This window comes from Eublepharis macularius, chromosome 1 (assembly GCF_028583425.1).
Source record: "Eublepharis macularius isolate TG4126 chromosome 1, MPM_Emac_v1.0, whole genome shotgun sequence".
NCBI classification, from domain to species: Eukaryota; Metazoa; Chordata; class Lepidosauria; order Squamata; family Eublepharidae; genus Eublepharis; species Eublepharis macularius.
In genome coordinates this window covers 213,849,484-213,873,802 of record NC_072790.1, presented here as the reverse complement: position 1 = coordinate 213,873,802, position 24,319 = coordinate 213,849,484, and the positions used below count along the sequence as shown (strand labels likewise).

General features: G+C 42.5%; 1 protein-coding gene across 2 annotated transcripts in view; it reads left to right on the top strand.

Annotated features, from left to right (window-relative positions):
- Nucleotides 1-24,319, top strand: part of LOC129339666 (uncharacterized) — a 107,137-nt gene that overhangs the window by 2,166 nt on the left and 80,652 nt on the right. Inside the window, exon 2 of one of the 2 annotated variants that reach the window (XM_054994251.1) lies at nt 5,812-5,923. The exons of the other annotated variant lie outside the window; for it this stretch is intronic. Within the exon in view, the coding sequence (XP_054850226.1) occupies nt 5,891-5,923 (33 nt within the window). The 5' untranslated portion in view covers nt 5,812-5,890. The remainder of the gene's footprint in view (nt 1-5,811; nt 5,924-24,319) is intronic. 2 annotated transcript variants of the gene reach the window in all.

The window sequence follows — 24,319 nt, the reverse complement described above, 5'->3', positions numbered from 1 at the left end:
GATATGCCTTTTTTACTTCTGTTTGTATCACCCTTTTGTTCTGAATCATTTGTTTCTTTTATGTCATGTTTACACCATTTTCTTACAATTTTTTTACACTATGCCATTTTAATCCTGTTTATGCATATTTGATGCAAAAATAACATGTAAAAATGCATAACAGGAAAAATTGGCAGGAGAGAAAATGGCGCACCTGTGAATTGGTTTGAGTTGCAAAAGAGAAAACAAAGCAAAGATTTTGCATTTTGACAGTGAGGTTATGAGAGTCAGTTATAGTCTGCCTTTCTCACTGAGACTTAAGGTGGATTGCACTGTGTAAGTTAATAAAATCAACAGCTTGAGGCATTCAATAAACAAGGCAATAGGGTATGCAAATGCAAATTTGCAGAAATTTGAATACAAGCATAAATCCAATATACAACTGGTTAGAGCTGAAGCGATGCTTAAGCAAAGCTTAAGTAATTAAACATGATATATTAAAGACAGCAGAAACCACCCACTAGGAACATACATACAGCAACAGATTGTACCTTGAACTGAGCCCGTAACTGATGGAAAGCCAGTAGAGTGAATGCAGGATTGGAGTAAAATGCATGCTCTGCCTAGCTCCTGATAATAACTGAGTGGCAGCCTTCTGTACCAAGTAGAGTTTCTGAGTTGACTTTGAGGAAAGTCCTACGTACAATACATTACATTAATCAAGTCTCAGTGTTACTGTGGCGTGAGCTCTGGTAGCATCCCTGATGCTAGGAAATGGACATGCACTGGAAACAATTAAAAACTAAGATTCTGAGATCATCCAAGTGGTGTGTCAGCATGATCATCAATCAAGCCTACTTTCTTTAAAAGTATTTTGATCTACAAGACTTGTTCACAATTAGTGTAATTTGTCTGAGCAATTTGTCTCTGTCCATTGAATTTCAGAGGAGTAAAGATGCTACAAGTCTGGATGCATAATCTCAGCAAGATATTATGCATGGATTCTCTCTTGTCAACACTCCTTGTGAAACACCCTTTGGTACTGATCTACAGTTTATAGGCATTTTCCAAATGGTTAGTACAGATACCAGCATTAGAGTGTTCCTCAGTTAATGGCACAGATGTCTAGCTCAACTGTGCATGGCTCCAGACGGAAAGACAGAAATTTAAAAAGTGACAAGTGAGGCCACCAAAGTTTGCATTTACAAGGCTTGAATGGCAAACTTTGGCAACTCATATTTGCACTCTTCATATTGTATTTCATTTGCACTGTCTAATCTTCCTTGGGCCTCAGTGAGAAAGGTGGACTATACACAAACAAACACCTTCCTGGATATTTTGAACACTGCTACAGTAGTGTCCCAAATGGCAGAGACTCTTGGAAAGGTAGTTTTCCCAGAATTCCTGAATCTTAACATGAATGTCAGGATCTCTGTAAAATAAAATTCCTAGCATCAAGCTATCAACAGGAGTGTCATGGGGTATACATTTTAGAATGGGACCCAATACAATACAATTGTCCATTAAAAAAAACAAAAATCTCAGTTATCTAAACCCAGTTCCAAAGGTATTTGGGATGCATGTTGTTCTCCTGCCACTGCAAATCACATATCAATTTAGTCTAAACTAGAGTGCTGTCAATTTATAGCTGACTTATGGTGACCTCTGCTGCGATTTTCAAGGCAAGAAACTAACAGCGGTGGTTTGCCATTGCCTGCCTCTGCATAGTGACCCGGGTCTTCCTTGGAGGTCTCTCATCCAAGTACTAACCAAGGCCAATATTTCTTAGCTTCAAAGATCTAATGAAATTGGGCTTGCCTGGACTATCTAGGTCAGTACTCATATTAGTTGAGCATTTGCACTATGGGCAGTAATGGCTCATAGTCTTAAAATGGCAACCAGCAGGAGGTCTGTGGGTGGAGATATGAGACTAATTATATGATGGAGCATGTAGCATCATGTCATGTCCAATAGAAAAAAAAGTGACAGAAGGCAGCTATAGGAATCACTGGAAACTCTACTGAATTTCTACCATAGAGTTTCTGGCAATTCCTAGTGCTACCTATGTCAATTTTTTTTACCAGAATTGATGTGATATAGCATGCAACATTGTGAGATTTTTTTTAAAAAACCTGCTACTGCTTTGACTGATGGCAGACAATAGGAGCCAGGGATCCCTCATCCCCACTAGGGGTATGAGACCCCTTCCTTAAATGCTCTTGGGATTTGCTGACTGTGGCCTGGAAATCCTAGTGGGGAACCATGGGAAATGTTGTCCCCAGTAATAATTTCTCACTATGAATGGATGCTCTCATAAAAGGTCAAGTTATAGGGTTGACAATTCTGGATTTGGAAATTCCTGGAGATTTGTGGATGGAGCTTAGGGAGGGAAGAGACCTCAGTGGGGTATAAGACCATAGAGCCCATCCTCTGAAGCAGCAATTTTCTCTGGGGGAATAGATCTCTGTCATCTGGAAATCAGTTGTAATTCCAGGTAGGGTTCCCAGATGCCTGCTGGTGGCAGGCAAACTCTCAGGGATTTGCCCCCTCATCTGCCAATCGCCTAGCAATAGGAAGGAGAGGGCAAGGAGAGGGTACTGACAGGTACCTCAGGAATGCACACTGTGCGTGCGCTCCCAACCAGTGCAGTGATGTCACTTCTGGAAGTGACGTTACTGCGCCAGCTGCAGGAGCATTCCTGTGTTTCATTTGGGGCCAATTTGGGCCCCAAATCTGCAGAATTGGTGCTCATGTGACCGGCAGGATGATGTAACAACCAGAAGTGATGTCATCATGTCAGTCCCAGGGTACACACAGCACAAGGTAAGTGCCAGCTCGCCCTACCTCCTGGCAGGAGGGGAGAGGGATCTGGCAACCCTATCTCCAGGCTCCACCTGGAAGCTGAACTACAAAGAGGGAAAACTCCCACGGGACCCGAAAGAAATCACAATAAATTTATAAACTAGTGAGAAATTTTTAAAGTGCTAGTGCGATTCCTAATGTGGTCATTCAATACAAAATATACAAAATTCATTCAGATTTACATTAACAATCAATTACATAAATATCATGTTCCACAATCATATGGACTCTACAGTTATAGTAGTTACACCATAAATGTACTCTGCCCGGGTATACATTAGGATTTCAGAGGTAAAATATTTCCTTATAGTTGTGTTCTTTATGTCCTCTAATCCATATTCCTTCTTCAGTAATACAATTCCTTCAGTAGGATAAATGAGGATGCAAAGGTGCTAAAGCCTCTTCCTTCACGCTCAATCTGGGGCCGGCTACGAATCACAGATTTCGTGCCCACTTCATCAGGAGCGTGCTTCCTACCGTGGATAAAAATATATATCAACCATTCTCTTCTCAAAGGCATGTCTACCCCCATTATTCCTAATTAATTTCCATACTCACACATCCCATAAGGTATTCACATTCACGATACAGATTACTAATTGCTCAACCCGGAATCTGGCGGCCGCGTATTCTCTTGCGTACTCGTTAATCACATCGCTTATCTTTATATCTCTACTGGTTAATTGGAGACTCTCATCATAAAGGTACTTCACCACCTGGAAGCTGGCAACCCAACCCTACCAAGGAAGCATTCCAGGCCATAGGTCTGAGGTCTTTACTGCTGCCTGCCCTTCCCAACATCACTCCATTTCTTATCAGGGAACTTTCTGCGATGTGCTAGAAGCAGGGAAGGATGTTGGCAAGGTAGCAAGGCCTGATTTGGACTAGGGCCAAATGTAAATGATGGTTTGCTTCAAAGGAGATAAAAACTAACTTGCTTGAACTGGGCCTTTTCTGAATCAGAACTTTTCTGGTAGGTTGCAGCTCACCCCATCACAACTATGATTTTTCATGCCTCAGTTCATACTGCATCACATTTCTCCACTCATTTACTAACTAGGCTGCTACTGTTTGTCTTTTTGTTTTAATTAATTAATTGACTTAATTGCACAGATTAGCCCTCTTCCTTTTTTAAAATTTTTGTTAGGGTTGCCATTCCCATGATAGGGGTGGGGTATTCCCTGCTCCCACCCTCTGCCCTACTCCATCACTCACCTGGCTGGCCGGGGGGGGGGGGGAGGCGGGAAAACAGGCATCCAGGGCATGCTTCCAGGACACCACAGGACACCAGGAGCATTTCTGCACTTCACACGAGGCCAATTTGGACCCCAAATGGAAGTGACATCATCACACAGGCCTGGGAGTGTGAAGAGGAACAGAAACATGAGTGCCAGGTCCCCCCTCCCACCATAAGGGTCAGGAAATCTGGCAACCCTAATTTTTGTGCAGACTTGCAATAGCTAGGGGTGTTCATTATGAAATTCCTGAACTGAAGATATACATGAATATCACTGATTCAAGTCATCAGGACAATTTTCTGGGATGGTAACACAAATCCAAGATGAATGGCAATTACAACCCCCCCCCCCACCTCCTCAAACAATCTCTGTGTGTGGGCATGCATTTGAGTTTACGTACTTACCAGCAATACAGCATGAGCTCATGTTTTTCTTTGATTCTACTAATTTCCTGGACAATGACATTTTCACCCTCCAATCTGATCCTTGCAAAACAGAAGCACAGAGCACTTCCAGCCAATCATCTTTGGAGGCAAGCTATAGAGAGCTGCTATTCTCCTTTGCTTTCTCATTTGTGAGTGCAGAGTCCTTTTTTCTCTCTGCAAGTAGCAGCTAGGGACACCTTCTTCAGTCACCCATAAAATTTGAACTCTTTGTCCAATTTGCTGAAAACTTGGGATGTTCTTTAGTGGACATGTTGTGCTAGCTCTACTGCAATTTTGGTATAATTTGGTGGCAAAACAGCCACTCCAGATCCCCAGACTGCCCCCTTGGTAGTATTTTGTTTGGGGAGCACCTTTTTCACGGGCTTGTAGAACTGGAATCCTTGGTGCAATTTATTTGAAACATGGGGGGTTCTTTAGTGATCAGGCAGAAGTAACTTAGCTAACTTTTTGGTGGCATTTGGTTGAAAAACAGCAACTTCCCCCCACAGGAATACTTGCTGACCCTCAGGATGCTGGGGGGAGGGGATCTGCAGAGGAAGCTCTCTTCTCTTTGTGAAAGGAAACAAACAACAAGGAAGGATGGCAAATACAGAGGTTTCAGTGGAAAGGTTAAAAAAATGTTGTCAGTCAGTCACTTTAAGAGTAGGAAAATGAAATGAATACAGACAGGTTTTTTTTTTTAAATGCTGGTGGATGGCTGGACTTTTCTTGTTAGGCTGCTGTTTGACCACCATTTTAGAAATTAGTAGAGAGAAGTGCACGGCACAGAAGACATCTACTTCAGGGGTCTGTAAAAGCTAACTCCTTTGTTCAACCTGCTTGAAACTTGATTAGAAAGAGAACTTTGTTCTTTGCAAATTTGGTGCCATAATCTTTATAAACAGCTGCCCCAGAAGCACCAGAACCTGAAAAACCACACAGATCTAAATCCCCAAATGGCCATGTCTTATATAGACATAAGAAATGCCCTTCCCCCATATCCCCCTCCCAAACCTTGGATATGAAAGTATAACTTTTTTTTTCTTGGTTCACACCCCTAGCAATAACTGTTTTGTTGCTATATGACTGGAGCACTTATGCTGTTTTAATTCCTGGAAATGAACATCACAACCAGTTGCTGCATCCTGAGTTATAAACTAGTCATAATTTTTTTAAGCCACCCACTAACCAATTTGAGCAGTCTATTATTACATTCAATTAGACAGTGTTCCTGGAGCACATGCTCTTTCTTGCCATCATTCAAAAAAAAATTAACTTATCTCTTTGATCATGATTTATCATTTAAGCATTCAACCCAGCATGAGGAGGAAAAGAATCCCTTGAGTCCCATCACCCCTGTAAACTGCTACAGGAGACTGCCATAAAATGGTCTCAAAGATGAGCTACACAGCACTGAAGGTAGGAGGACAGTCAGTTTGAATCATTTATCAAAGCATTAATCAAGCATGCAAGAGTTTCCTATTGCGAGCTAGACTCTGTCAGCTTGAAATATTGGACAGAGGAAGATTTTAAAGGCCCTGCAAAGCATATGCTTGGTGAAGAAGGGGAAATTAAAAAAAATGTCACCCTCTGATTAATAACATTGATTTTTTTTTTTATTGTGTACAGTGGAGTTTTTCAATCCCATCGGGTTTTTTTTCCTGCTCCGCCTGAACTGCCAAAGTTCAAAAGAGTTCAGCAAATCCACACAGGGATAAACTTATATTAGTATGAAAGGGTATTGGCAGACAGCAAATAGTGATAACAGGACTCTTTTGTGAATTCCAGAGAGACAAGGATTCCCTCGAGCAATGCAAGGAATGTGATCCAGATGAGCAAAATAAATGAATGGGGCAGAAACCTCATACATCAAATTTAGTCATATAAAACCATATTTCTCAAAGCAAATCCCATGATGCTGAAGGGGAAAATAAACCAGGGGCACCATTTTCTGGGCTGGGGAGGGGGGAGCTGACAAAGTCTAAAGGCCCATTCATAGATAAACCAAGTTTAAACTAGAAAGGAAGGAAGAATAAAAGAAGCAGTAAGAAACAAAAACCTGCAATGTATTTCAAGATCATTTGTTGTGGTCATTTTTAATATCTCACTAAGACTGCAATCCAGTTTCCTGGGAGTAAGCCCCACTGGATAACATGGGGCCCACTTCTGAGTAGACCAATTTAGGATTGCTCCTTAAGTGTAGTAATGTTGCCATCACATATAAAACCATCCCAAATACAAGAAACAGCACTTCTTGTTGGGATTGGGGCTTTTAGTAGATCTCCATAATGGAAAGGTTCATTTTACTGTGTGTATAAACAGTGCATGTATGTAGAGATGCACAGATATGCCATTTTTCTTTGTTGTTTTTTATGTATTTTTGGGAACACTTTTATCGCAGAAGAGTAAATGTCTCCCTTCTATAATCTCAATCTTGCAACCTATAGACGTAAGAATTATAAGCAATTTTAGTATAATGTGCTAACAGTGAACAAAGTGCAAAGTGCTCCTAATAAATATAAATATAATAAATACAATCAGTACAACAATATTGCAATATGTTCAGTCAATGTATAAACACTCCAATCAGTTAATTTTACTCTTATTATTTAACTATTATAAATCTCCTCCACAATCTCCATTTATGTTCCTTTTCTTCATATTTCTTTCTAAGTTATGTGCCTTAATTTGATTACTGAGTTTAGTCAGCTTCCACAGAGCCAGATAATCATTGGATGGTCTCGCCAAAACAGGCCTCCCAGATCGAAGTCCCCTTGAGCCTTCAGATAGTTTTGTGTTGACCAACAATATACACTCTTTAAGTCCATGAAATCCAGATTCTCAAATGTTCTGAAAAAGCCCAAAATATTTCTCCTGAATTCCATTTCCCAGATTTCCTTTCTGCAGTCAGCTTTTGTTGGTAGACATGCTTTTGTCTTCTGGCAGTCTTCTCTTGATCCAATAAAAAATCCTTGCATGGTCTGGTCACTTTGTTGTGGTTGGATTGATAAATTGATGTATTGCTTTGGTAATTTCTTATCTTCCAAAGCTGAGGTTTGATAGAGATGGGCACAAAATGGAAAAAAACTAAACAAGCATTTCGTGTTTCATCGCATTCCACGAATCATGAATCATGAACTTTCATGAAATTGTCCCATTTCATATAATGATTCGTTAGTTTCTTGATTCATCAGAACCCAGGGCACTTCAACACCCCTCTTCATACCCAGAGATGCCAAACTCTCAGGGAGACTTCAGCAGGCTCTCCTCCACCGACCCTCACCCAACAAGCCAGCAAGAACAAATGCTCTAAATAAGAATATAAGCAAAGAAAATTAAAGAAAAAAAGGTAGGCCTCAGTCAAGCTAAGCCCCAGAGCCAGGCAATGCCATGAGACTGGGGTGGGGTGGGGTGGAGGAAAGAAGACACCCTCAGCCAACAACTTTCCCAGCAAGGTCAAGAGCTGAAAATAAGAAAGAGGCTTTTCAGTCTCTTTTAACGCAGCAGCAAATCCAGCCAAAAGCTCCCAATTCCACTCTCCCACTCCAAATTCCAGCAACAGGTCCTCCCTCTTCCTCTGTCTACTGGAACTGAAAACTGTGAGGCGGAGAGCTGTGCCTTATATAATAAATGCTCACATAGAGCAGAACAGGAGGTCTCTGGCTGGCAGACAGACCTGCCTAATAGGGTTTGGAGAGATGAGATTGATGTTCCCATGGCTACAGAAGGCTCATCTCCTCAGTTGCCTAGGGGATTAACCCTCCTGCTCCTTGCTGTATAGGGCAGAATGGAAGCTCTCCAGTTAGCAGGGAGAGCTGCCTATCAAGGTTATGTGGGCTAAGATTGGGGTTCCCAACGGAAAGAAAAGGTCTGCAGGCCTATGTTGCCTAGGGAATCAATGGATCGGCACCAGCCTGTCTGGCATTATGAATCATTCATGAATCAAATGAATCGGCCCCAAAAGTCGTGAATTTCATGAAAACCGCAGCCCCACAAAATGTGTTTCATGAATCACGAATCGGCCCAATTCATCATGAAATTTGATTCATATTTCAATTCGTGCCCATGTCTAGTGCTTGAATCTCCCCATCCACTTGCTGGATCTGAATTAAAGCAGTTTTATACTGTTGCTTTATTTCATTAAACAAAATTTCCATTTTATTTGAGAGAGAAAAAATTATTTTTGAGATAATATGTCTATATTGTTCACTTTAATTCCTCTTCACCTGATACAATGAGAAGTCTGCTCTCAGAATAGCTAAGTAACTGAATAAAATCAAATAAAAGTCCATTCTTTCTTCAGACCAGTAGATGGTAATTGAGTAGCGAGACTATCATTCTCAGTCAACTTGTGACAACAAAGTTTAGTCTACATGGACAACAAGATTGCAAAACATTCAGCGTTCAGCCACCCCCCCCCACTTCTCCCCCCCCCCCACTTCTAATAGAATCAGAGATTGATTCAGTAATGAAAAAAAAGATAAGGGGCATAAAGCGACAATTCTATTTCATTAATATATATTTAAAGCAAGATGATCTGGTAGTTAAATTCAGGATGAGTTAGTAGTTAAATTCAGATTGGAAAATAGTCTTTATTACTATAACCTTGAATCTTTTAAGTTATTCCTTGTAGATATTTTATAGTCCCAAATCAATCCAGTGATTCAATTTTCCAAATGGTTTAGAAAGCAGTTCCATCTTGGTTTCTTCTCAGAAAAGGAAAACGAAAATTAGACAGTCATATATTAAAGTCAAAGAGAGGAAGGAAACAGATAACGTCCGAAGCCTGCTAGTTTCCCAGATGCAATTAAAATAGTTCTTCTTACTTTTGATAGAAAGGCGGAGAGTTTTTTTGCCAGATGTTTTAAACAGCAGAAGTAAAATGCAGTTCACTGTTCCTTTACAATTCCTTTACAGAGGGAGGTGATTTTTTTTAAGCAATGACGATAGTCCAAACAGGGAAAAAGAAAATAATCACTGTTCAAAGCTTCCTTTTAAAGAAGGTTGAAGAGAAAATAGAAAGAAAAGCAGAGAGGTCCTAGCACAATGAGAGAAATATTTACAGTCTGAGGTCAACTTCCTTGGCATTCTAGCTGCGTACAATTCTGCCTCTACGAAGATGTTCTTGCATCTGCGGGGTTCGGGGAGATTTCAACTCTAATTAAAGAGCCAAAAACTCCCCAAATCAGCCCGGTATCACTCACTTGTGAGTCTCTTAGAGATAAAAAGACTGGTTTGGATTGATATTTTCAACCCACCTGGCTATAAATAGCCCAGCAGACAAAATCAGCAGAGAGCCAACAAATGTGAGCCTCACTCAGCCACCATCTTGAGACTCTTGGTGAAAGTTGGTTAGTCTTAAAGGTGCTACTGGAGTCTTTACAATTATACCGCAATGTTGTTATTTTACCTGAGGAAAAGATGGCCACAATCTCATCCCAAGTACCATAAAAGAAAATCCAACTTTAAAAGTACTCATAAAATTTGGTAACATCTATGCATATATTTATTTACCACGTTTTTCTATCCTTTCAAGAAGCTCAGTATTCATCATTCTAACATTTTAGCTGAGGGGAACTGACTGGATGACCTTATGCAAACCTTTATTTCTCACCCCCATCTTGTCTTACAGTAGTATGATAATAATATAGGGCTATCCCACAGAGTTGTCATCAGGCTTTCCGAAGAGTGATTTAAACAGGTTCAGTTCAAGTTTTTTGTTCAGACTTTAAAATGTTTAAACTGCATGGCCTTGGGATGCTTAAATCAGCACTTTTTCTCGTACACTGTCTGAGAAGCCCTTCTTCACATCCAGTTTCAACCAGAGGCAACACCTTCATTCAAACATTGCTTATAACTGGCATTACACATGAGTGTACACAAACGTAGTTTGTTGTTGAACTCATACATACCTTGTTCCTTCCTCCTTCCTCCTCCCTTATTACAGGGAGAATCCTAGCTAGAAATTAATTCTGGTTACCTATGACATGAATTCAAATGTGTGGTTAACTAGGGTTGGTTTCCCACCTCACAAGTGAGAATTTTAAGCTAGTGTTTAATCCATGTTTACAGTCTTGGTTTGTGGGGAAAACTCACTCCAGGATGTTAAGGCAGCAAAGGTATTTGTATTTTTAGTGCAAAATGAGACAGAAGGTCAAGAGACTTTGAGAAGGAAGAATATTCAGGGCCAAGGAATGAGGGGTTCAGTGAGTCAAGAAGGAAACAGGGGATGGGATTTCACATATTTATTTGAAATATAATAAGCCAGAATGTATTATCTACTAATATTATATCATCCTTGTATAGCTGAGTGACCACATATTTGAGTTCATTTGTTTATCAATCTGGCCGATTCATGGCAGAGTCTCATAGCTGCACCTGCACGTTTGAGGTTTGTTCTATTTCTCAAGAAAATGATGGCCTCCCAGACTTACTGGGGGGGGGGGGGGGAGGCAAGTTGCAGCCCGCAGGGCGATGGAGGGGTGAAGGGGCATGGTGACTGCCATGTGCTTGTTGGAAGCCCTTCACCCCACCCCCACCCCATGCTCGAGATTTTAAATCCTGGGCCTGGCCAGTTGGGGAGTGCCACACTGGCCAAGCTTGGGGGCAGGGCTGTGCATCAGACCTGGAGGACACTAGCTCCTCTCGGATCTGCCAGCACAGTTCTTAAAGCCACTGGCTCCTCCATCCATTATCAACTTCCAACCCCCCTCTTATAATCATTCAAGGCAAAATAATAATCCAATGAGTATCTAATTGTATAAATCACAATACTTAGAGATATCAAAATATGTAAACTTCAGGGTAAGTTTTCTTCTCCATCACTATCCAGGAGGATATTTATCAATGGCTATTAGCCAAGTGACTTAAAGGAACCTCCATGTTTAGAAGTAGTATACCTTTGAACAGAAACTGATGTAACTTCATGAGGAGAGTTACAATGTTTTTGCTCTGTGTCTAGGCTTCCTCTAGTTGGTCACTGTTGGAATCGAGATGCAGGACCTATTGTAATCCCAGGAATACTTTCACCATGAAAAGGCCCACTGAATAGACCTAAGTAGGATTCTGAGTAGACCTGCTTAGGATTGCACTGTAGGTCCACTGTAGGTGGATTCATGGGCTAGTCTAAACCATTACAGCTTATATTGGTGTGAATTTACCAATCAGACTTTGTAGGTATTACATAAATGCATTATATGCAATCGCTGTTGGTTTGACTGAACAGTGAAGGACAAACTACTACAAATGTTACATACAATTAAAATGGTGTACTGTTTTGAAAATCACACAGAATAGCAAAGATAAACATTCTCTCTGCAAAATTCTAACAGTTCTATTTCTTGGAATCATCATTTTAAAAACATGCAAGTTGCCTTACTAGACCAGGTGCATCTAGCTCAGCACTTTTTCTACCACAGTAGCTAGCCAATCGCCTGCTAAGTTATGGTCTGCAGGTGATCATTCCCCAGCTGCACATATCTCTCTGGTTATTATTGTGAGATGTACAAAATTAATGGTACATTTTCTTTAAATACTCTGATTTTTGCAATGTAATCTTAAAATCATACAAAGGCTGACCTTTCCCTCCTCCCTACTGAAATCCCCCTGACCACTGAATCCAAAATAGCACTAAAGTATCACTCAGTCATAAAAAGGTCTACCAGTGCTGGAAAAGATCCTTTAGTTCAATCAACAGTAGATATCCTTTCGTTCAATCAACATACAATATTTTTTTTTTAAAAAAGAAAGAAATATTAAAGATGGGACATGGGACTGTGCACATACAAAAGTGGTTTCTTATAGTGAGCCACAGACCCACCTCAAACATGTGGCTGGATTCTAGGGTTGCCAAATCCAGGTTGGCAAATTCCTGGAGATTTGGAAGTGGAGAGACTGAGGATCATGGGATTTGGAGAGAGGAGGTACCTCAGCGGGATACAGTGTCATAGAGTCCACCCATCAAAACTGCCATTTTCTCTGTAGTCTGGAGTAGACATGGGCATGAACAGAAAAAAACAAACATGGTGTTCATTGTTCATTGCCGTCCATGAACAACGAACAATGAACACTGATGAACATGATCCTGTCATGAACATGTTCGTTGTTCATTGTTTGTGGGGGCCAGCAGGCTCTCCTCCAGCCATCAAGATCCCTACTGCACCACTCCCAGAAACCCTACCTGAGCAGGCAGCAGGAAAGGTACCAATAATAAATAATAGCTTGGCCCCAGAGCCTGCCAACAGCCCTGGAACCTGAAGGGGTAGATCCTTATCCCACCACACACAAAGAAAATTCAAGCTCCAATGCACTCACCCTGTCTCTCTAACAGCAGCTGTCTCTCCCTGAAAGCCAGAGCTGGAAGACCCCCTCCCACCCGGTCTTTTCCTCTTGTAACAAATTTGGAGCCCCAGTCCACACTTGGAAGGAAGACCTGCCTATCAAGCTAAATTGGGCTTAGATTGGTGTTTCCAGGGCAACAGCAGGAGTTCAGACAGAGTTCAGACAATCCCTGCCTGAGTTGCCATGGGTATTGATTGTAGATGCCAGACTGTCTGGTTTGACGAATAGCAACAAACAGCAATGAACCGAGACTTGCAACGACCACCTGTTTGTTTAGAATGGGGCCTCACGTACAGCTTGTTCGTGAACAGCAGATTGGGCTGTTCGTGACTTTTTTTAGTTCGTATTGCTGTTCATGCCCATCTCTAGTCTGGAGATCAGTTGTAATTCCAGGAGATCTCCAGGCCCCAGCTGGAGGCTGGCAATCATACTGGATTCAGATAGCTTTTTCCCACTGAATCTCATTTAATTCCACTCCTTATTACAGCCCCCATCTCATATGGCTTTTGTCCACGCAGGGCCTATGATGTTCAGCATACTCTTTTTGACAGTCAAAGACAAAACCCTTTTTCACCAGTGAAAACACTAGTTGAATCCAACACATGATGTAGCCATAGAGTGCATAGCTGGAAGCTGAACTAGGGAGGCTGTGAAGCAATCTGCTAACAAAAACATTGACACTGATAAGAAAATAGCTTCCCTTCCAAAGAGAAATGAGCTCTTTTCCCCTCTATAAAAGAAAGATAAGAAGAAAATTATGAGAATGCATACAGCCCAAATGGCCAATTAACTAAATATGGAGCTATTTAAGTAATTGCTAAATATTCGGCAGTTGCCTACATTAGGCACATCTTTGGAGTGGAATTTCAACTAGTTTCCTTTTGGTAAATGCAGTGAATATTTTGAAGGGGGAAAGTCCTTCTAGTGATTAGGGAGATCATTTTATAAAGTACTGTGAGTGTTTGGTATGTCTTACACTTCTGAATCTCACAACAAACAATGTTGCTCTCCAATGCAACCAGACCCTGCTGCTCCACCAGTGAGTTATTCTGTTAATCACAGCAAATGAACTAAGAAGAAAACTGTGAAACAATAGCATATACCCACAGACAGGATTCACAGGCTACCATATGCATCAATGTCTTCATTGTTGTGCAGTGGGCAGTGGGCAGCTGAGATGATCCAGATTGTTTTCTTTCGGTTAGGTATTCGAAACAGGGTAAGTTCAACAATAGGTTCCTTTGGATTAGTGCTCAAATTGGTTGATGGGATCTACAGGAACCTGTCAAATGTTGAACCTCAAGGAAAATCTCGTTTTCTCACAGAACTCATGTTGGGAGGTGAAATTAACCTTGCCCCCCCCCTCTTCTCCCAGTTTTGAAACTGCTCAGAAGAAAATCTGTCAGGGAGGTGGTGCCCCAACAAGGGCTTCATTAAAGGTTCACCTTTTCTTTTTTTTCTTTTTTCTTTCTTTTTGTTCTTGAAAGGCACTTTCCCCCTCTGCTTTTTGTTTACTTCTGCTTCTTCATTTTCCCAGAATGTCACAAGGGCAATCTCACACACAAAAAGAAATCCTGATGATGTCACAATGCTATGGCTGATGTGATGGTATCAGCAGAAGCCTCAGTGACACATGCCTTATTTAACATCCAGACTTGACTTCCAGAATATATTCTATGAGAGGATTGTCTAGAAGATAGAGTTCCCAGGTCCCCCAGTAGGGGCAGCAGATCCCCTGCTCCCAGCCCCTGCCACCTACCTGGCCAATGCGGGGGCGGGGGAGGTGTGGGGAGCAGGAACGGGAGTATTTTTTGCTTAACATCAGCAAAATACCCTTGCAGGGGGGCCTTTCCTTCCTTGTTGCACCAGGAATGATGTCATTCCCAGAGTGACAACAAAGGCTTAGGAGCACATGCACACTTCTTGCAAGTGCACAGCAAGTTTCCCCCCACATGAGCCCATGCCTGCGACTGTCCCCCATCCCCCCATTTGGATGCTGGGGGACCTGGCAACCCTACATGAAGATTGTTTGAAAATAGGGATCTCATTCCCTCAGTGGGGATGAGGGCTTCTCCTGCTTTCACCCTTCTCCCTTGCCTGCACTTACTTGGCTGGCAGAGGAGGAAGGCATGGCTCTCCAAACATTTGGATTATAAAATAAAAACTATCCCATTGTTAGGTTGCCTATGCCTCCTCACCTGTGTATCAGTTTGCTTTCTTTGCAATGCATTTTCAGGCCTGCCTGTCTGATAATTCCAGAAAGACGGAAACATGGGCCGATTCCAGATGGCCAGAAATTGCGGTTTTTCTGCAGAAATAATCACTTACCGGCCACACGTTCACTTTCGTCTCCATCCGCTTTGTCTCGCAGCGTGCCGTGCCATCCCGCTTCCGGATGTTCGCACGGCCAACTGAGGTACCCGGGATTGGTTGTTTCCTCCCCGTCACAGTTGACGTCGGGGGCCTTCATTGGTTCGCATTTCAGTTTTTTTTAAAAAAATTTTTTACGTGTTTTGCGCAAATGCGCAAATGCGCAAATGTGCAAGTATGCGAATACGCAGCGTCAACTTTTGTGCATTTGTGCATTTGTGCATTTGTGAGCATTTGTGCAGTTCGATGTGCGCAAACGTGCAACTGCGCAAATGGCGCCCGGTTTTTAAAAAAAATTAAGGGAATATTGTTGCCGGACGGCCGGCAAAGAAAGGAGGGAAAGGGGAGGGCCTCTCCACAGCGACGAAGTGTCCAGAAGTGTGCAAACCCACAATACGGCGTTCACACCATCCACTTCTGGAGTGCAACACAGCACCATGAACCGGAGGTAAGCAGTGACGGGACATTACGGGTTTTTACGAGTGAGGTCGCTGGAAAAGCGAAAGCACTCGCTTTATTTGTGCCTGTCTGGAATCGGCCATGGTAACGGCTCCAAAAACCAATGTGGATGAACAGAGAGCTCCAGAATAAGCTAAGGGAGAAAAAGGAAATGTTCAGGAAATGGAGAGGACAGACTTCTAAAGAGGAATATAGGAGGGTTACTAGGTACTGCAGATCAGCCGTCAGAGAAGCCAAAGCTCAGTATGAGCTGGGTCTGGCATGGGGGGGGGGCTTGCTACAATAAGAAAAACTTCTACAGGTACGTGAGAAGCAAACATAAGGCAAAAGAGGCAATTGGAGCGCTGTTGGGAGTGGAAGGGGAAACTCTGATGGAGGACACAGAAAAAGCAGACAGGCATAATGACTTTTTGGTGGATAGGAAACTGGTTAGAGGACCGCACCCAAAGAGTGGTGGTCAATGGCGTTTCATCAGATTGGAGGGAGGTGTCCAGTGGCGTGCTGTAGGGCTCAGTTTTGGGCTCGGTACTTTTCAATATTTTTATCAATGTTTGGGATGAAGGGGTAAAAAACTGGAATGTCTGCTGGAAGCTACTTTGAGGGGCAGCAAACTGACTTTCACAATGTCCAATATCCACCAGATTTACAGGGGGCATAGTCCTCACTAGGGATGTGCATTTCGGCTTTCTGAAAGCCGAAAGAAAGCCGAAACAAAAGTGTTTCGGCTTCTTTCAGGTTAGCCGAAACGTTTCGGGCTAAGCCGAAACGTTTCGGCTAGCCGAAAGAAAAAAAGCCGAAACGTTTCGGCTTTAGGCTTTTTCAATGGGAAAATGCCTCCGGCGTCTTCCCGGACGTCTGGGGGAGGCATTTTCCCACCGAATCAGCCCAAAATTGGTGGGGACCTTCCTCTAACCCCTCTCTACAAACCCTCCAAGTTTCAGACCGATTGGACTTTGGGGGGCCATGTTATGGCCCCCCAAAGCAGGTCCCCCTATCCTCCCATAAGAAAGCGAAGGAGCAGCATATTGTTAGCATGCTGCTGCTCATCTTCTTCATTATTTCCTATGGGGAAAAATGAAGAAGCAGGCTTCCTTTGCCAGGGGTGGCATTTTGCATGCAAAATGCCCCCTTACCCTCAGGGGCCCTTCTCCCACCTCTCATCCCACCCCCCACCAAGGCTCAGCCTGCTCCCACTTGGGGGGGCCATTTCATGGCCTCCCCAAGTAGGTGCTCTAATCTCATTCTCTACCACTGACAGCTGGGGGAGGCTTGTCTTGCCAGGGGTGGCATTTTGCATGCAAAATGCCCCCCAACCCTCTGGGGCCCTTCTCCCACCCCCCACCAAGGCTCAGACTGCTCCCACTTGGGGGGGCCATTTCATGGCCTCCCCAAGTAGGTGCTCTCATCTCTACCACTGACAGCTGGGGGAGGCTTGTCTTGCCAGGGGTGGCATTTTGCATGCAAAATGCCCCCCAGCCCTCTGGGGCCCTTCTCCCACCCTTCCTCCCACCCCCCACCAAGGCTCAGACTGCTCCCACTTGGGGGGGCCATTTCATGGCCTCCCCAAGTAGGTGCTCTCAGCACCCAAAGTCCACCCCCTACAGCCCCACACAAACCCAATTCCACCCCAGCTGCCACACACAGACCCAAATCCCCACATTAGCCCCTCACAGACCCAAATCCACCCCCAGCAGCCCCACACCCATAACCCCAGGAACAGGCTGGCAAAGGCCAGCCCTCTCCCTTTGTTCCCTATGCTGGGAACTTCTAAACTCTCTTTCCCTGGGCAATTCTGCACAGCCCAGGGGTGCCACAATGGTGGGCACACTTCTGAGTGCCAGCTGGTCCCTGTGAAAGAGCACCTGAACCACAGACACCCTCCCTCAAATTCCCCCACCACCTACAGAGATGGCTGGCCAGCCAGCGCCATTGTTCCCTATGATGGGAACCAACTGCACAACAAAGAATAAAACAAGAACAACACAAAATAAAGTTTTTAAAAAATTATTTTCTCCCTTCCAAAGTACAAGTAGGCAAAGCATAATGACACATTACACCAGCAGTCCCCCACACAGAAAAATAACACAACTCACTTAACATCAGAGAATCACAAAGCACGATTCCTGTCAAAAACACTTTATTTCTTGAACAGCTTTAGGTTACACAGCAGGGGGGGACACCAAAGGGCATGGCAGCACTATCTTACACAAAAATAACACAACTCACTTAACATCAGAGAATCACAAAAGCACGATTCCTGTCAAAAACACTTTATTTCTTGAACAGCTTTAGGTTACACAGCAGGGGGGGGGACACCAAAGGGCATGGAAGCAGTATCTTACACAAAAATAACACAACTCACTTCACATTAAAGAATCCCCCCAAAAATTGCTGTCAAAAGCACTTTATTTCTGTAACTGCTTTAGGTTATACAGTAGGAAGGCACAACAGAGCAGGAAAGCAGTGTACTACACAAAAATAACACAACTCACTTCACATCAGAGAATCACACAAACACAATTGCTGTCAAAAACGGTGAAGTGGGTTGTATTATTTTTTGTAGTACATTGCTATCATGCCCTGTTGTGCCCTCCTACTGTGTAAGGGGGTCTCTACTGTCTTTTGCTGATCGTAGCATCTGTTGTATTTTTTGGGTGGGTCTGAACACTGCTTGAAGGTTATGCTTTTTCATAAGCTTTCCCATCTGATCAGTAATTCCTTTGATATATGGCAAAAACACTTTTCCTGTAGGAGACTGTTTTTCCTTGGTTGTTTGATTCATCCTGGGTTTGATTGCTCTTCGGATTTCATTTCTGGAGTAGCCATTTGCCTGAAGTGCGTGGTTTAGATGATTAATTTCCTCATTGAGAAAGTGCAGCTCACATATCCGTCTTGCGCGATCCACTAATGTTTTCATTATGCCTCTTTTCTGTCAGGGGTGGTGATTGGAGTTTTTGTGTAAAAAACTCCAATTTGTGTAAAAAAACTCCAATCACCACCCCGAAATCCGAAGAGCAACAGATGCTACGATCAGCAAAAGACAGTAGAGACCCCCTCACCTCTGCAGGAGTATACCGTATACCCTGCAGCTGTGGACAAGTTTACATCGGGACCACAAAGCGTAGCATCCAGACAAGAATAAAAGAACATGAAAGACACTGCAGACTTGGACAACCTGAAAAATCAGCAGTGGCTGAACATAGCCTAACTCAAACAGGGCACAGTATCTTATTCCAGGACACCAAAATACTGGACAACACTTCCAACTACTTTGTCAGACTGCACAGGGAAGCCATTGAAATTCACAAGCATAAGCAAAACTTCAACAGGAAAGAAGAAACCTTAAGAATGAACAGAGCATGGTTTCCAGTTCTGAAAAACACCAGGCTAACAAAACACTCGACACCCGACAATAGCCCTGCAGAGAAGATTAGCACATCAAGCACCAATCCATATGCAAAAGAACTCCTCAGGATACAGTAAAGCCTCCCGCCATTAGCATTCCACACCCTGGGAAACCCTTACAGGATGACTCAGCTCAACCCCACCCCTCCTGAGTAGATACAAATGACCTGCCAAGATCTTGTCCACACTGTGACACTGAGAGATCTCTGTCTTTTGGTGCTACACCTCTGAAGATGCCAGCCACAGCTGCTGGCGAAACGTCAGGAACTACAATGCCAAGACCACGGCAATACAGCCCGGAAAACCCACAACAACCATCAGTCTCCGGCCGTGAAAGCCTTCGACAATACATCTGTGGAAAACATTGAGAGGGAGCTTGTTCCCCCCACCCCCGCAAGAGTTGTAATGCATTGAATTTACTTAAACTGTTAATCTATTATAGCCAAAGTCCAGAGGACAAATGGAACCTAGTCACAGCCCTGGAAACTTCCCAGAGCCTGCTGGGGAGGGGAGAGAAAAAAGCTGTGCAATCCTAGATCTTGCTGACCAAGCCTTGGAAAGTTTCCTAACCTATACAGCCAAATGTGTTACCATTTTCTGTGCACTCCCCTCCTCCACTCTTTAATTTCTTGAGCTTTTCTGTTTCAGAAAGGAAACAAAAATGTCATTCCATAGTGCAACAGCAAAATCCTTTTTCTCCTTTACCTCTTTCTCCTGATACAACAAAATGGATCACTGAGACTTTAGTGGTGGAAATATAAGACTCATCCTGGAACTGCATCTATGATAGATGGCCTCTGCCCTCAATGTGTCCAACATTCTCTCAATCAGGACATTAGACAAATGCCCTAGTTTCTTTGAATGTGAGCAACTAATTTTTAACTCTGACTATATATAAAGCCAGTAAATTAACACAGAACTTGGAATTCTAATAGGTTTTAATGTAATTTTTAGTTAAAAGGTGCTTACCTATTTGTATCTACCACCTAGTGTCCATTTCATTTATAGATGTGGTTAATATGGCAATCACAGCATGTGGACGAACTAAATCCTGACTGAATCTACTGTGAAATATAATTACATCAGCTCATCTTTTAACTAAAAAAAAATCCTTTTTATTTTCTCTCCCTTTTTTGCTTCATTGTAGCAGTAAAAATAATGCCTAAATAAAGGTAAAAGTTGCGCATTAAAAATCTCTTAGGTGAAGTCGTAACAGCCATTACATGCCTATTTGGTTTAACAACCATTCCCTTGATGGAGAGCACTGGCCGTTTAACTTACTGGAAAAGTTCCTGGTGGCCCGCTGACCTGGAGGGCCACTGGCAGTCAGAACCAAGCTGAATACAGTTGTCTCTGCTGCATTCCCTGAGTGCCACAGGGCTGCTTAGCTCCTCTCTGGCCCCCAGTGATGATGCCATGGGTTCAAACTTGCTTATCAGATCAACCAATATCTGAGGAATGCATCCAATGTAGTGTTTCTTTAAGGGCACACTTCAGCCCCTCCTGTGACCTAACTTGGGAATCAGTGTCCCAGACTTTGACAGAAATCTGTATCTTGGAACTAGTGGAGCCTTTCCAGATGTGGAAGGACATATCCCCTAGGAACAGCATTTGGGGCTGCCATGGAAGGATAAAGGCAAGAAAATTGTGCTGTGCAGGCAGAAAACCTTCCAACTATAGAAATGTTCTGCTGGATCTAAGCTTGTGATTTTGATGCTAGAATGCTGAGGTTTCACTGCTTCCCGTTAACAATGGAGTAGAAATAAAAAAGATGTAAACTCATAAATTGTTTAACACTGAAAATAAATGAAGATCAGGGATGGTAGATTCATGCCGATGTACCAATTGTACAGAGCTGTGTTAGGGATGTGGTTTAAAGGCTAAGCTCTGGAGGACTGTAACTGGCAGTTGGCAGATCCAGGTCATAGCATCTGTCATTCACTGTCAGTGTCCAGTGATCATCCATCTTAGAACAGGTAGGAAAAGATTCCATTCTTGACACATTAAATCAAACACATGACAGACATGGGTAGGATTTTTTTTTTAAAAAAGAGAGAGACTAGAAGACTCTATATTCTTAATGATACATAAGAGAACATACTCCTAACAACAGATGTGTATATGTTTGCGTGCGTATTATTTAAATCCATAGAGTTCCAAGATCACAACAATTCTTACCCTATTACAAAATTTCCTGCTCAAATACTATAGTTTAGGGGTGGCCACACTGTGGCTCGGGAGCCACATGTGGCTCTTCTACACACATTGTGTGGCTCCAGGTGGTCTCTGAGTATTGCCATGGCCATACATTTTATTTTGTTTTTAGTTTATTTCCCTCTCTCCCTTTCCTCTTTTCTTTCCATGTCTTTCCCTCCCTCCTTTTCCTTCTTTCTTTCCATGTCTTCCCCTCCATTTTTCCTTTTTTCCTTCTTTCTTTCCATGCCTTTCAATAAAAATGTTAGGGTTGCCAGGTCTGACTCAGAAAATACCTGAGGACTTTGGGGGTGAAGCCTAGCAAGGATGTGATATCCCAAGCTTCACCCCTTCTGATGATGTCACTTCCAGCCTATTGCACCAAAACCCCACCCCTTCCTGTGACTTCACTTTCAGGGCACTCCCCCAAACCCACCTCTTCATCCGAAGTCACTTCAATGCATCATGTCGTGCGGCTCTCAAACATCTGACATTTATTCTACGCGGCTCTTACATTAAGCAAGTTTGGCCACCTCTGCTATAGTTGATATCAGGGATGCTATAAAATGACATTGACAAGAAGTAAATTTCAGATGGGTCTTGAATTGGCAGATCTCCAAGTCATTTCCTTGACTTACAATGGAAAGCCAAGATCGTGTAGTGGATATAGAGGATTTCAACCCCAATCTCCTCATTCTCTCCAAAACCCAAGGAGGTAACAAAAATTCCAACCACAGACAGTGGATCAGAACATGAGTTCATTCCATTTATACATTAGTACCTTCTGCTTCAATCTGAGTTGACTGAAGGCAGATTTAAAACAAAACAAAATCCATAAGAACAAAAGAACTGCATAATGAATATTTTTCTTATGTTGATCTATTTGCACTTGAAAGCAAAAAATGTGTTACTGCCTGTTTTCTGAATTGTCTAAGCAATGGAGCCAAACAGGCTGCCAGTGCCGAATCAAAAGAACACCATGGAAGTGATAACTGCTATTTAGAAAGCTGTGCCCCAAAACTGGAATTCAGTGAGAGAGAACTCTTACCCATCATCTTTTTCCTAAGATCTTTTAATTGGAGATTCCAGGGTTTGAACTTCAAATTTTCTGCAGGAAAAGTATGTGCACAAACATTGAGCTTTGTCTCCTCTCTGACAGGTATAACTTCTGATAGGGGCATCAGGTTCCACATTCTGTATTCCATTTCTCCTGGGCTTTCAACACCCCCTCCACCACTTTTTCTAAGGAAAAGGACAGTGGAGCTTCTCCTGATGTAGGCTGTTCTATTCCTCTTTCAAGATGTGTAAACAAATGAATCTGTTTTATATGAAGTCAGATCTTTAACCCAACCCCAATGAGCCCAGAGGATGCCTTTCTTTCCCCATTCTCCTAGACCAGATCTTTTAACTTGGAATGTCAAGAACTTAACTCGAGACTTACTACATACAAGGCATGTATTCTTCCTTGGCTTGTTCCATAAAGCAATGGAAGCACAATCTGCAGAAGCCACAGGGCACAACATACATCTGGAATATTCAGGTAGTGTAGATTAGTTTCAGGAAAGAGGGAGATTTCCAATGATGCACGAGGGGAAAGAAAGCCCATTTCTGCCTTGTTGGCTCCTCTTTTCCCCACTTTTGCCAGAGCGCCACTTGCCTGCACTCCTTCCCTCTGTTTGCTCTGTTATCCCCCCCCCCCACACACACACACACTTACACTCCCTTCATCGCAGACACCTGCTCACACAATCTATTGTCCTTCCTGTTTCCTCTCCCAAACATCCACCAAATCTTTTCTATCTTCAGCCACTCACACCTTGTCATTTCTCACCTTTGGCCACTCTGTTTCCACCCAATTGTCTTGCAGTGTCATATTCTCCCTCATCCTCTTCCCACTCCTGATTTCCTTCCAAACTCAGCTCATTTTTGTAGCATTTATTGGGCAACCCAAAAGGCCTCCTGAAGTTCTTCTTTGTGACTGGGGTACCTAGATTTGCAGAAACATATAGCCTGGCCCTGGATGGCCCCCATATAAAAATGTTTTGGTCCACACACCAATGGTGACTATATATATTGAAGTACTGTCCATGTAAAGTCTGTGTAGGTGTTACAGAGTAAAAGTAATGCTCCCCTTCCAGTACAGAAAATATACATGAAAGTAGACACATGGAAACGAAAGAGTCTCTTTGTCCTATTTTAAAATAAAGCTCTAGCCACTAAACCACAGAGCTCTATTTAATACATCTGTTGTATCCCACAAATTATCTTTTACAGGTTAACAGCCTTCTGACTTGGAGTGGTCAGAAGTCATTTGTTCCAGGTATAAAGTGAAAACCATGTTTTCAGCCAGTAATCATTTAGTGTTGTCTTTAAGACTTCTATTAAAATTCAGTCTAATCAATCTTGAAATCATCAAATATACACAGGTCGCAAATACTCAGATTTTACTACCATCTGTAAAAGATAACTGTAGCAGATATTCATACATGTCCAATCCCTTATCCTATATTCTTAGACCTAAAAGATAAAATGAAAATTTAAGGATCTCACCAAAGAGCTTTCTCACGCAACTCAATTTTGAGAGATTCAGGGGTCTTGGGGTTGTGTGGCTATATAATATAGAATCAATAACATGAAATCCATATGACCAAACCCACATCCTTTCATTTGTTGCTTCCGACGGCTTGACATGAGTTTCTGTCAGAGCTTAAGAATTCTCTCATAGAATAGAAGTTACAAATCAGTGATTTTATTCTTTATACTGTAAAGTACTATAAATACTTCATGCTGTTAAGTTTTATTCTGGGCAACAATAGAAGCTTATCTGTTAAAAAATGTACAGCAAGAACTTAACTGAATAAACAACCCACCTTGCAAACATGAAAATGAAGAAATTGTCAAATCTGTTTCCTTTCTTGTTCAATCAATAATTTTATTGTCAGATAAGAGTCTGCATCATAGGGACATGAAAATGTGCGGTACTTCCAGTGGTAGTGTATGGAAGGGTACTACTACTGCTGAATATGAAGTAAGGTAAGGGAAAGGACT